The sequence below is a fragment of the Mirounga leonina genome, unplaced genomic scaffold (genome assembly GCF_011800145.1).
Source record: "Mirounga leonina isolate KUSES-001 unplaced genomic scaffold, KU_Mleo_1.0 Mir_104, whole genome shotgun sequence".
Classification (NCBI taxonomy): domain Eukaryota; kingdom Metazoa; phylum Chordata; class Mammalia; order Carnivora; family Phocidae; genus Mirounga; species Mirounga leonina.
This window is the reverse complement of record NW_023270231.1, coordinates 4,617,784-4,632,293: the sequence shown is the minus strand read 5'-3', so window position 1 is coordinate 4,632,293 and position 14,510 is coordinate 4,617,784. Positions and strand designations below refer to the sequence as shown.

At 39.3% G+C, this 14,510-nt stretch overlaps 1 protein-coding gene across 4 annotated transcripts in view; it reads left to right on the top strand.

The window, feature by feature from the left end:
- Positions 1-14,510, top strand: part of EBF1 (EBF transcription factor 1) — a 397,322-nt gene that overhangs the window by 308,230 nt on the left and 74,582 nt on the right. For all 4 annotated transcript variants that reach the window (XM_035013358.1, XM_035013349.1, XM_035013339.1 and 1 more), the window contains exon 10: positions 8,377-8,503. In XM_035013358.1, the coding sequence (XP_034869249.1) occupies positions 8,377-8,503 (127 nt within the window). The remainder of the gene's footprint in view (positions 1-8,376; positions 8,504-14,510) is intronic.

Sequence of the window (14,510 nt, the reverse complement as noted above, 5' to 3'; positions counted from 1 at the left end):
ACTCCCGAGATTTTAGTTTCAAGTCTCCTCTGACATTCATACATAAAGTTTATCTTTGCGAATTCATGTGACCCAACATATTTTGTTAAACATTGGGCTAAAGTTATTTTCTTGAGAGGACAAAAGGAAACCAGAATGTTTGTGAAACAGTAAATGCCTCCACTGGCTTTCTCTCATGTTCTCTGAGAAATCATATGCTGCCTTTGAGACAGGCAATTCCTGGGAATGAAAGAATCTGTGTTACGAAACCCAGAGAACTCTGATTAGGGAACAACCAGAATGCACTGAGGGACTCAGGAGAAGAGATGGCATCCTCTGATTTATGTTGTATCCACTTCAGGGAAATAGAGATATAATATGGAGGTTTAGCCAGTACAGTCACCACGAATATACACTTTTCATATTTCAACTTGCTTTAGGAACTCCTGAAAATAATATTTTTTAAACACCACGTTTAACTAGAGAAAGATGAATGTTCCAGGGTGGAGGAAAAATAAGTTTGCTTGTTTGGTCACTACTACTGTGGTGTCTCTTTAAAAATCCTTAGTCAATTTGGTTTTGAAGCTTTAATTATGCATTTATGTTACAGTTTTCTTATTTAAATGTCTGCTTCGAGCGTCCATCACTCAGCACCCCCTGCCTATCTCAAAAGAGATGGATATTATTATCCTAACTGAGGAGGAGGGAGAATGCTGTGAGAATTATTAATACATAAATTAAAAAATTAATCTGGAAAGAGCTTTAGGGCCTCTAGAGAAGCTCTACCCAAACACAAAGCATATTTAACATTATTATAAGCACTCCCACAGAGCAGATAGGCCAGTGCAGTGCGAGATGAGTAAACTGAGGCACAGAGAGTGACAATGGGTGGTGGGGCCAGTGTATGTTAGAACCCAGATCCTTGGGTGGGTAACACCCAAAGACAGCTGCACCAGAGCCCACTTAAGGCTTTTTCTGGTCTTGAATGTTAATTATTTCTCCAAAAAGAAATTTCCTTCCTTTTCACCCCTTCTCTTTAAGTCTTTGCTTGTTTGGACTGTGTGTGTGTGGAGAGTGATTAAGGCTAAAATATTAGGATTCTAAGGCTAGCAAGGAAAACTCACTAGTGTGCTTTCTAGTAATCCTAGTTATTTTTCTGGCTTTGTGGCTTGGAACTTCAAGTTGCATTTATTTCATATAGTCCCATTGGTTAGAAAACACACATAAAGGCTTATCTTGGAATTGCTTTTTTGTTTTGCCAAGAAATAATTCTCAGCCAGCTTCTCAACAATGAAAAAGGCTATTTTGAGTGCCTACTGTGCTGCCAGAACCTTTAAGGGTGTAGAAGCTGAGGACTCGTTCTATCCTGTCAACAGTGGAGACAGGTTGAAAGTATACGTGACAGCAATTATGGAAAAACCATGAACAGCAGTCGGGAGGGACAGTACAATGTACAATGGTGGCCCTTGGTCAGGCAGACTTGCCACTGCTTGATCGTGTTTCTTAACTTGCCTGAAACTCATCTTCCACATCTGCGAGCCAGCTAATGCCCATCCCTGCCCCTAACGCTGCAGGACAGAAATCACTGAAGGAGTCTTGCACAGCATTTGGCACATAGTTAGATGACAACAAAAGGCCACTGTTGCAGAAGCCACCATCAAGGTCCCCACCGTCCTCCGTTTAGTGTGAGCTAGAATGCTACTGGCTCTCAGAGAAGAAAGTCATTCTGAAGACTTGCCCTTTTCCCCCACGATTCCACAACATGTTTCCATAAACATTTTTAAATACTAGGTACCCTCCTTTACCTCCCATGCGGATCCCACTTTTGATCCTGCAAAAGGATTTTATAAAAACTATTTAGAGAATTACCCTCTCCCAGACCCTTCTTCTGGGCTTCCAGAATTTGCAAACTGCCTTTTTGGAGGTTTGCACCCACCTCCCTGCACCCTCCACCTTCCTCCCTTTCTGGTCTATCCACAGAAGAGCTCCTCTTTCCTGTTTCTCGTGCTTTGGTGGAGCATAGGCCGTGTCCACCTCCCCCAAGTCTGTGCTCCATCTCTCACCACAAGCGTGCCTCACCTGACCGGCCGGTGTAGCACTCATCTGCTCTTGGGCTCTGAGTCTGGAAAAGAGAAAATGCTCACACCAGCAGCTTGGAAGGAATGTGATCCCTGCTGCCACATGTCCTTGGTGTGCTGGCAGCCTCTCCTGGGCCTTGCAGAGACCATGTGTATCTTTTCATCGGAATGCCACCCCTAAAAATTATTTCTTCTGATTATAATATTAATGCATTCTTATTGTTGAGAAGTTAGAAAATTCAAAGGGGTATGCAGAGGAAAATAAAATTACCCATAGCTTTACAATCTGGTGGTAACTATTCTTGACACTTTGATGATTTTCCTTTTAGTCTTTTTTCCATGCAGACATAGATCTAATTCTTATATAATCAAATGCAGTACCTATTGCACAAAACTGATGTTATTCTACATTTGATCTTTAGTAAAATTTTTTTCATAATAAAAGTAATACCTGCGAATGTACAAATTTATTTATTCTAGAATTATTTATGTGATTATTTCCTGTGTAAGCACACACGCACGCACAAGGAGAAAGAGAAAGAGAAGATGAATCACATGTCATCTGTCCAGAAACAAACAGTTAACATTTAGCATTGTTTTTTTGTGGACTATTTTCTTAGTATTACTTTCTTAACCTTTTTTCTTTCTTTTATTTCTTCTTATTCCTTCTCACAAGAGACACAGATCTTTAGACATCCTCTTCTCTTTTATCACTTAGATGAAATCTGAGCAGTGGTCTCATTCAGGGACCTGAGTGCTAAGCCAGTTGGATAATTCATTTTAAGAGCAATTTAATTAGGGAATGACAGTTAAATATTATCAGGTTAGGAACAGTGAACTCTTATGGATAGGTATCACTATGCCTAACGGAGTCAAACCTCTTGTAGAATTCTGGCCTAATTTATGTAAGTATTTATTTCAGAAATATTTTGGAAATATCCTGTATATAGAGCATTAAGTTAAATACTTTGGAGGATACAAATATGAATTAGACCCTGTCACCGATCTCAGGAACTGTCTAATGAGAGAAAAATGTGTAGGAAAATCTTTACAGCACAGAGCAAAAAAGGATATTAAATGTTACAGAATACATGTCATAATTATATAAGTTCTTACAAAGGTGCAGGTAACTCTGACTTTTAAGACCAAGTAAAACTTATTGGAAGAGAAAGTACATTGTCTCAAAGAATAAGTAGAATATCAGTAGGGGAATGTGTAGGCAAGGAATGACATGAACAAAGCAAAGATGTTAGGCAAGGCTGTGGTGTTTTCATGTATCCACGTGCCCTACTCTCCAGAATGGGTAAAAGCAAAGTGGGAAGTAGGACTAGAAAGGGAGATTGGCTGTCAGGCCTTAGGGCTCCCTCAATATTGTACCAAAGAGTTTGGATGATATACTCTATGTAAAGGGGGCACTTGAGGGTTTGAAGGCAACGACATAATGAGGTTGTATTTGAAGAAGATAATTCCGGCAAAAAAGTAGTAGAGAGAGACCGTTTCAAAGGCAATCGTACTATTGTAATTCTCAGAGTAGGAAATGGTAACAACCTGAACAGAAGGAAGTGGTAAAGCAAAGAGCCAGTGGAGGTCAGTGGTGGAAAAATCAAAATGACTAAAAGAAAAACTGAAGGTAGAAAAAATAAAGATGATCCTATTTTGGGTGATTCAAAGGATAGCATTCCCTTAACTGAGAGCGGGAACATGGGAGCAAACAATACATTTATAAGTAGTAAGATGATAAATTTAGCTTGGGTCATGTTGGGATCGAGGCAGCAATTAGATGTGTTCGGGGAGATTCTGTTACTCTGTTGCTAATAAAAATTTGGTGCATGGTCAAAGAAATCAAAGCTACAGGTGTAGATTTGGAAGTCAGTCTAACTGAGGTGGTTGAGCCAATGAGTAAACTCAAGAAATGTTAGGCAAGTAAAAAGAGAAGAAAATATAGAACAAAATTTGTAAAATTTCAATAGTTAATAAGTTGGCAGAAAGGAAAAGTTGGCAAGTGAGGAAAACAGGACCAATGAATAAAAGAAGAACTCTAGAAAACACTTATTTACAAGCAGAAGATACTGGTTTTCTTCCTAGTGTTTCAAGACAGTATTTGTTAAACTTGTTTGACCCTCAGCTTTTCTCATCTGGAATACATATCCTGCAAGGATGGGTTTTAAAAGATAGTGAATGTGAAAGTGCTTTGGTAAACCATCAGACACACAAGTCTTAGGTCTTATAATTAGTGTCACAGAAGTGAGGAAAGTAGAGACTTCCAACAAGGCAGAAAGTAGTGTCAGATGCTACAGTTTCATAAGAATATTTATATTTAGCTCAGCTGGCTTGGCTTGTGATTTAAGGAAGTTAAGTCCGGAGTGAATCTGTTCTTTAATCACTTAGAACAGCATTTCCCAAAGTATGGAGCATGTGTCTCTGGTGGTATAGGAGAGAACTTTGGGTTTGACACAGACATCAGGCAGGACTGAATCACATAGTGAGAAAGGTGTTTTTTTGTTTGTCTTTTAATCTCCAGATTAATATTAAGGGAGTAAGTCTGAGTTGGGACAAATAAGTCTGTAGCATCTAACACTAGTTTCCCCTTTCAGTAAATGCCTTCAGGTTGTGAGCATTATTCAGTTAGAATTTAACAACATCATATTAACTTTAAATTACCATCTCTACTACCTTCTTATTTTGGCAGGGATACCAGTTTTCCAGTTGGGAGAGTGATATAAAGTTTCCTTTAAAAATAAGTTATTTTAGGGGCACCTGGGTGGCTCAGTCGTTAAGCGTCTGCCTTCAGCTCAGGTCATGATCCTAGGGTCCTGGGATCGAGCCCTGCATCAGGCTCCCTGCTCGACAGGAAGCCTGCTTCTCCCTCTCCCTCTGCTGCTCCCCTGCTTGTGTTTCCTCTCCCGCTGTCTCTCTCTCTGTCAAATAAATAAGTAAAATCTTAAAAAAAAAAAAAGATACCTTGTTAAAAAAAAGTAAGTTATTTTAAACAAAAAAAGTAATTGATTTTTTTAAATATTAAGTACATAATTGTAATAGGTGATATACAGTTACAACAAAACTGAGAAAATGGTATTCCAATAAGGGGAGTTTGGAAATTTTAGATTTACCAGAGCCCTTCCTTGTTCTGTTTCTTGGAGTGGCTACCTCAGTTCAAGCAGGTTAGAACGATGTAGGAAATTGTCCATCCTGGGACAGTGGTGGGCTGGTGGTGGTTGTCTTGGGTTCTAGACTTCTAGATTTAGACCCTGTTTTTCCCCTAACATGTTGGGTCAAGTTTTGAAACCCGTAGATTTTTCTAGAATTTTGTGTCTTCAGAAGTTAAAATGAGAGGGTTAGTTTTAAATGATTACTAGAGTTCCTTCCAGCAATAAAGTCTATGATTCTCTGAATGATTAGTAAATAAGCCTATGCTTTCAAATTGATAGAAGTTAGAAAAAATGTTTTTCCTCTGTAAGGCATCAGTATCATATGTCAATGCCAGAGGCTGTTTGCAGACTAACATCCACGGCGAGGAAAACATCAACAAATTCATTCTCTAATGATAATTCATATTCTACCTCATTTGCGAAGGACAGTTATTTCAAGAAGGAATCTCTGCTTTAGTTAAGGCGATTGATTAAAATTGAAAGTGAAATCGTAAATGAAAATCTGTTTCAATTTCCTGAGCCTACTGCTTTATGTCAATACCTCACTCTTAACTCAGTAGTTTCACTGCAGTCCTATATAATAAATTCAGAAAGCCCATGAATTCTGTTACTTGGTGTAGCAGCTCATTGGTAATAAGTCCTTATACGTAAGAAGATGTTTCTATTCATCTATTTACTAATATCTTTCCACCTTTTAAAATTTATTTCCCTTCAAAGGGAGGGCAGGTGAAGTATTTTCTAACTGGCTAAAAGTTCTCCTAAGTGTTATTGTGAATTAATGTAACTCTGCATCCCAAGTAACTCTTAAAAATAGAAGTATACCACCTATTTGGAATCTAACAATATGGCAACTTCCATCATCAAAAATACAGCTAAGGACCAGGTAGCAAATGAAACATGGATATTGAATGGGGATAGAAAAAACCACCCACGCCCATCTTGGGATCTGAAAAATTTGAGTTTATTACTTCCTTTAAAAAGTTTCCATATGAACAAGTTCTTCTCTATGATTAGGTAGGAAGTGTTTGTCCCAGTCATTTTCTGAACTGCATCGGTGTCACGTTTTGCTCTAACTTGCACTAACAAGGGTTATCTTTGTACAAGCAACTTAGCAATTATAGGATTGTGTTTTCACATCTGGAAAAAAAGGAAAATAATAACAATAATGATAATTTGGTCATTGATTTGATGAAATTAGTGTCTGTATGTAAATTCCTCAGCCATGTAGTAGATACTTCCTAGGTGCTCACCAAGTGTTAATTCCCAACATTGCAAAAAACACTTTGATCAGTTGAGATTAAACATCAGCGCTTGATTTTGGAAGATCATCTTTTACTGCCCTTCAGAGCCTCTTTCCTTCTTCTGTTCTCTATATAATAGTAAACTTGATTTCCTGATTTTGGTGCTTACAGATTAGAAGTGCAGATTAGAAGTTGTAAAGAACACCAGGAAAAAAAAGACAAGAAACTGAATAAAATAGAAATAACTTAAAAATTATAGTTATCTAAGGCCATTTAGTGCAGGGGAAAACAGTCCCTCATACCTCAGTAGTCACTAAGTAGGCTTTTCTATATTACGGCAAGATATAATAAGGAGTATTCCAAATGATGATCTTGATTCATCAAGGCTAAATTAAAGTATATATACTTTGCTTATTTTAGAAAAAAATGCAATGATTTTGGAAGAAATTAAATATGAAAAGGACAAAATTTTAAGTAAATACCTTTTTGTGTGCTTTTCTGGTTAAAACTTTAGCCCTCCAAAACACTCAGCCATGGAGATGAACTCAGTCTCCGGGGCTTCCACATATGCATGATCTTACTGAAATATCTTTCGTGTGTCTCCAGCAAATAAGCTAAGGCTCCACACATTGTACAGAAAGGGCTAGGCATTTCTAATTACTAAGTTGAAATAATTTTTATGCAGATGGCCTTTTCTTTATGTTTCAAAAAAGAGCATTTGACAGAAATTACTTGTGGACTTTCACAGTAGCAACTTTTCTCAGATTCTTTTCCCTGGGACTTGGTGTTAGGACTGTTTACCCAGGTGGGCCCCAAGGGCTGACACCTTGATTCTCACGGTGTCACCTGTGGTTCTTTCATAGTGCCACCTGTAATTTTCTGGGCAAAACACTGGAATTGGGTCTGGTTTGCACATTAAAAAAAAAAAACAAAAAACTTTTTCTAAGTTATCCTCATAAGTTAGTATGAACCCAAGTGCTAATCCATTGTATACTGACTCAGTACCACAAATATTGCAGTAAATGACTGATAGGAGTCAAGAAGTGGGCAATTGCAGATACTGTAGAGAGAGAACGTGTAGAATCCAGCACCATCAGAGGTCAACCAGTCAAATACCAGGGCTGGATTTTTCAAAGAACCAGATAATGCCGGTTTTACGACCATTAATAACATTTCAGTTATATAAACAAAGATAAGAGTAATAAAAAATAAATTCTGCTTCTCAGTGTAATCTGATTGCCAACAGGGTTCAGAAACGAACTTTCTCATTGTGCACGTGGCATTGCATAATGGACCAGTGATCATTCTGCAGCCCCCTCCCCAACCTTCCATTTCCCTTTTATGGACAGTCCTTAATTCTGCCAGATCTCTAAGCTATTCCAGGGAGGCAGTTTCTTTGGTTTCCCCTTTAAAGCTCTTTGATTGTGCCTCTGGTAGTTAATGCACCAAATGGTCTTTAGGGGTATTTCATACATGTGCTCTGCAGCTAATCAGAGTGCCTTGGCCCACTGATTTCCTACTTCTGTGTTTTCCACATGTTCAAGGGCTCAGTTCAAACGCCAGGCCCACCAACTTCTGGAAAGGCATGGTAGAGCTCAGCTCTGATTTGGTGTCTGCCTCAAACGGAGATTTTCCAAAGGATATCCTGTAGTAGATGAATCACTCCGTTAGGCCAGGTTCACTTTTCAAACCAGGAAGCAGAGTGCCTGCTGTGTGGGGAAACTCAGATAAAGTTGTTGCGACTGTGCTCGGAGCCCTTGTAAATATTGTTGTCGGTGTCTTTGATACAGGTTCCATCAAGATAGTATGTAAACACTAACAGGTTAATTACGTGTCTTAAAGCTGTGTTTATCGAGAGTTGATGGGAAGGCTGTGAAATGAGTCCTTTACATATCGCGGTGACAGTTTCCTCCCCAATGTCTTCCCCAGCTGATTACTCCTCATGCCATCCGTGTGCAGACCCCTCCTCGGCACATCCCTGGTGTTGTAGAAGTCACATTGTCCTACAAATCGAAACAGTTCTGCAAAGGGACACCGGGAAGATTCATTTACACAGGTAAGAACCACTGCAGATGATGGACCTTGGCCTTGTGGGGGTTTTACTTTATCTTGTATGTTCACGTGTGCATTTTATTTTAAAATCTAATTTCTAGGACCCTCTTGCTTGGTCCATTTCACTGTATGTATGACCAAATGTCTTGCTATTATTATTATCATCATTATTTTAATAATTCATCTGGGTGTCCGTGTTGAATGAGAGGATCAGTAGAAAAAATTGGTTGGATACTTAAAGAAGCAGCCTGAGAAATAAGGAAAGGGGGAAGGAGTGCTAGACAATTCAGAGTCTCTCTGGATGTTAAGCCCTCTGCGTTGGGGTTTATTTGCTTTATGGAGTACGGATGTGCTTTAATGAAAAGTACAACTTTCTTCTAGCCTGGTCATAGCTAGAAAATTGGTAGTTTCCTATTTCATTCTGGGTTGGTACTTTCTTCTCCCGTAAAGTGCATTTTGCCCTCCCCAAACAGCCTTGGCATACGGACCTGCCTTGCGGCAAGAAACTAGAGTTGCAGAGTGAAGGTGAATTGACCACCCCTCAGATGGAGAGAACCAGGCAGGTTCCCTGTGGAAATGCAAGGACATACACAGCCTAAGTGTCCAATGTGTACTTTAGTAGTTTAGGAGATCCTCAGATTGTAATGTGCTAGCCAAACCCCCACGGATCTTTTTATAATTCAGATTCTGATTCAGTAGCTCTGGGTAGGACCTGAGACTCTGCCTCTCTAACAAGCTCCCAGGGGAGGCTGATGATCTTGGTCCATGGACTGCACTGGGAATAGTGACATTCTTGGCCCTCTGCTTTACTACCTGTCATCCCTAGGTAGCTGTCTCCAGGAAACTGTCCCACGTTTCCTTCTTCAATCAGTAGAGGACCACAGGCCTGACTCAGTATAGAGCATATGTTGCTTTCACCTAGAGCAGTGAAGAGATAACTCTGTTAACATATCCTAATTATAACCATACAATTAAAGGGACAAGTTTTATTTTGCTGTGACATTTTAACTCAAAGCATCTTTCCTTTTGTATTTTAAAACTAGGAACAAAACCAACCATACTTGTTAGTCTCAATTTCTCTCTCTCTCTCTCTCCTTCTCTCTCAAAATTATAAAAACAATTAATGCATCCTGACCCTTGGAAATGCCTCCCAGCCCTTTAAACAAAATGCAGGTTTGGTGCCTGCCTGACGATTAGTTTTAGTTAATTGAAAATTATAGGATTGACCCAAGAGGAAAATTTTGTTTGCACTCCAATCACTTTTACAAATTAAGGAAAATTACCACAATTTTGTTTAGCTAAGGTTTCACACTGAGTTCAAGAAATTAGCTCAGCCATCCCAACAAAGTCAGCACTTTGTTAGTGAGCACTTGAAAAAATAATAGTCTATCTGGAGTTTTGTGGTGTATACAAACGAAGCATAGAGAAAGCTATGATGCTTTATAGAAGTAGGCCAAGTGTTTTTAATTAGGCTCATTGGTTCAGCGTAAGTTTTGAAGAACAATCAAACTAGCAGATTAGCTGTTTCTTTTAAAGCTAGGATTTCTTGCCATTCATTTTTCCCATGAGAACTTCCACATAGCACTATTTTTTTTTTTTTTACAAGCCTCATTATGGGCCTGCAGGAAAAGGACCAATTGAAACTTCTGATACTGTAACATTCCCCACCATCATTCCGATGGATGGGAGTTTTTCACAATGTTCCTCACTGAACTCGGTGTTCTGGAACATATTACAAAACCACAGAGGCCAAATGTTTTCTCTGAGGAGTTTGGACTCTGTTTTTGGCCAAAAACATTTAGGCCTTGCTGGCTGCTTATTTACTCTGCTATTAAGAACAAGAAAAAGGAGAAGAAAAAGAAGAAGAAGAAAATGCTTGTGTGGTGGGAGGTACAAGAGGTAATCAGGCATGATTCCGCTTTGGTGACAACATCCCTGCCCATTAATGGTTCCATTTTGTGGTCAGGTCTCATTTAGAAGAAATTATTTTTAATCAGTGTTCAACAAAATATCCCCTTGAGCCACCTGGCCATAAAAGTTAAAAAAAAAAAATCATCCCCACTAAATTACTTAAGTTCTCAAAAGAAAATAGCTAGGGACCCATTATGATTGGAATTTTTTTAACCATTAAGAAAAATTGCCATCAATTTAAGAAATCACATCTTGGAAAACCTGTATCATACAGGAATTAGGATCAAAGATAAAAGCGACAGATTTGCAAGTCTAGCAAAGTAGTTAGGGTTAAGAGAGAGAAATCCTGGGTGTGCATGCACGTGTGTACGTGTGCAGGAAATTTAAAGTCTGAAAAAATGCTTCTTCTGATCTTGCCTTAAACTGTGGGAAATAGACAAGAAGACGTAGTCTTTCAAGTATTTTAGGAGAGAGTTTAACTTCTCTCCGTGTTGGAGAAATACAATTTTGAAGAAATGAGCACAGAAACTTCTCCACTGATAGAGTTGGCTATTAGCTTGCTGTGACATTACATCATTTCTAACAAAGGGGAATCTCTGTTAATTGGTGAACTACACATGGCCTCTTGATTAGCATTAAATGCCCCTACCCAGGGTCACTTGTTCATGGCTGGTGCTTCTGATTTACTCAGTTTACCTCTATGCTTCTCACCACTTACCAACCAAGGCAGAGATGGGTCATAAAACCTTTCTGTTCTTTCTTTCTTTATATATATATATATAAATATATATATATATTTATATATATATATTTTATTATGTTATGCTAATCACCATGCATTACATCATTAGTTTTTGATGTAGTGTTCCATGATTCATTGTTTGCGTAGTATAACACCCAGTGCTCCATTCAGTACGTGCCCTCTTTAATACCCATATCCAAACAACCACTCAGGTCGTCATAAATGGGCAGTCATCCTTTTCTGTCTGCCCACAGAAGCTCCCACTTCATTTTCTTTAACTTCCATAGCATTTCAGGATATGAAGCTTGATTTTCCGGACAGGCTGAGCCAACCTCCTGTTTCTTAGTGGAATGTCACTTGGAATTTTTCCCTTAAAAAAAAAAAAAGGGAAATATCCAGGGACTGAAAACTCACAGCCCCAACTTAAGCACTGTTGCAGTTTTCTGAGTGTGTGAGGGAGTTTGGGTGTGTATATGTAGAAGTCTCTAAAAATCCATAATTGTTTAAAAAAAAAAACTGAGACAGGAACAGCATGGCCTAATCTATGCAAATAAAGGCAGACTTTTTGGGGAGGGCGGAAAGAATTTGACTAAACACAGATTGCCTCCAAGCTGGCTCCACTTGTAAGGAGTGGGAACGCTGCTCTCCATCATCGATTCTTCAGATCAGGGACACAGGAGGCATTCTCAGCCGCCAGATGTGCACGTCTCTGTGTTTGCCCAATCAGTAAGGGAGCAAAGTGAATCCCAACTTGATCAGAACAAATAGTACTTCCCAGATCTTATTTCTTGTGTCCAGTTATTTTTATGTAAATTCGGGGGCAAAGTTGACTTTAAATTTTAAATAATGTTTCCTGACAGAAGGCAGCAAAACCCCTTTCTAATGACAGGACTGTTTTCAAACCCCTCTCCTGGTGTCTGATCCGTCAGTCCTACAGGAAGTAAATCCACCATAAACTCCCAGTGCCATAGAAAGAGGTCTCCCCAATACCTTTGTTCTTCTCCCAGCTTGTTTTCCTGCAGTTGTCACATCTTTAGGTGAGGTGGATCTTTTAGAATTGTGATCTCTCCCACTAAGCTTTAAGTAACCTTGGGAGCTGATAAAGGACTCTAAGGAGGCTTTAGATGCTTCTTCAAAGTTCTAGAATTGGTTTCCCTGATAAGAAGTGGCCAAATCCAGTTTTACATCATGGCAGTTCTTCCTCCACTGGAAAGGTTGCTACCTTTGGAGAGACTGTGACTGGGAGAGTAAGCCACCAGGATGGTGTCTGACTAGCTCAGGTGTGCACGGAGAGCTGTGGATGCCTGCCCGCCCTCAAGCTGGTGAAAGCCCCAGTGAATGATCACATCACAGTTCAGACTGTGGTTAGGCCACTTCTCAGATCATTCTATCACCAGGTTCCGCTGTTCTAAGGATTTTTCACCAAATTTCCTGCCCTTGGGGAAGAACTAACTCAAATTTCTGTTAGTCTCAGAATTAACTTTGAAACGAAAATTCTTCCTGGAAATACTTCCTGTATGTACCTCATGCCTAAAACAACTTTGCATGTAGGAGGGGCCACCTTGGCTGAATGTGCTCTGTGGGACTTGATGACATGTACCATGTCTTTCAAGTTTTCCTTTTTTTCTCACTTTCCTTTTGTTTTCTCCTTCTTCCCTTTTTCTTCCTTCATCCCCCCACCTCCTTTTCTTTTCTCCTCCCATTCTTTCCTCTCTCACTCCCAAGGAGACAATATGACCTAATGATTAAGGGCTTGGGCTCAAGAGGTGATGGGTGTAGATGGAATGCTCAGCTCTTCCACTTACTATGGAGGTTATTTTGGGGACATCATGTGATGGCTCTGAACCACAGTTGCCTATTCTTTACAAGGGAATAATCCCTTGCTGGGGTTTTTTCAGTATCAGGGAAATATATGTAAAGCACTTTTTATGAGCTAGTATGAGCACCAGCCAGATACTAGTGGTTTCCATTAATAAATGATGGCCATTATTATTATTCATTAATTCATTCATTCGTTGCTGAGTCCCTACCATGGTGTAAATATTCTACGTGTATTGTTTATCTTCACCATCATTTCCTAGAGGTCTAAGAAATGTCCTGTAGGATTTTTAGTAAGAAAACTGTAGACATCCATAAATAAAAGAAACAAGTAACACCAATCAACTGCAAATAAAAAGAGTGAAGTATGAATAAGGTAGCAAGAAAAAGAGATTTATAAATACTGATATAACTATTTTGATGTAATAAATACTTTCTCAGGAATAGCCTCAAACAATAAATATTTTAATAAGGCAGGCCTGATTTATAAAGTTCTCTGGTGCTGATTTTTCAGGAAAAACACACACGTGTCTTCTTGTTTCCATTCAAATTTCAGCCCTTCCTCTGGAGGCCATAGTAACATGGGTGCAGTCCATCACCAGCCTCTTCAACAAAGGTGTTTGGGTTATAATTCAATTCCAGGTTCAAAAGTTTCAAGACCAGAAACCTCTGTTTCTAGTTCTTGAAAACCTCCTCCACAAAGAGGGCTGCCACCATGGGGATAAACAAAGTCATCAGTTGTAAGGCAAAGTAAAGAGTTCGTACTAATGAATCTCATGTTTGTTAGCCTCTTCTTATACTAATTAATTGTCAGGTTAGGCTTCTGAAAAGCCACAGTCATAACATCACCCTGCATAGAAAGCTTCCCCTTTTGCCCACTGTATATGAGATATGGCCCAACCCCTATGCTTGGCTAACTTTACGGCTTCCTGTGCAGTCCGCTTCACTCAAGCCAGTCTCCTCATTAGGCCGCAAGCTCACTTCATATTTAGCAATTCTGGACATGGTAATTCCCCTGTAAGATCAGGCTCAAACTCTGTTTCCCCTCTGACGTGTTTTCTAGCCACTTTAGTATAGTGGGCAGAGCACTGGGCTGAGAACAAGGAAGCCTGGTAGCCCCAGCTCTGCTGCTAACTGGCTGTGAGTTGTGGGACACATTGCTTCCATGGTCTACATTCTAGTTTCTTCAATGTAAAATGAGCCAATTGCACTAGGTGACTTTGATGTTCCCTATGGCTCATCTTGATTGACTAGAAGAGTTTATATCCTTGGATCTCTTTTGTTGCATGTGCTTAGGCCATTCACTTATTATTCACTTCCTTATGCCTTCAGATCTCTTGTTCTATTCTTAAATATGCAAATCACAAAAAGTCCACATGCTCTATAAGGAAAGAGTTATCCTTCCCTGATCTTATATTATTTTGTACACTGTGTTGAAGCAACTTGACTCAGTATCTTACTTGCAATAGATGTTCTCTAATAATTGATTGACACATTGCCCAGGATCAATGGGTCCTCATTGATTTTTGTGCTCTGGATG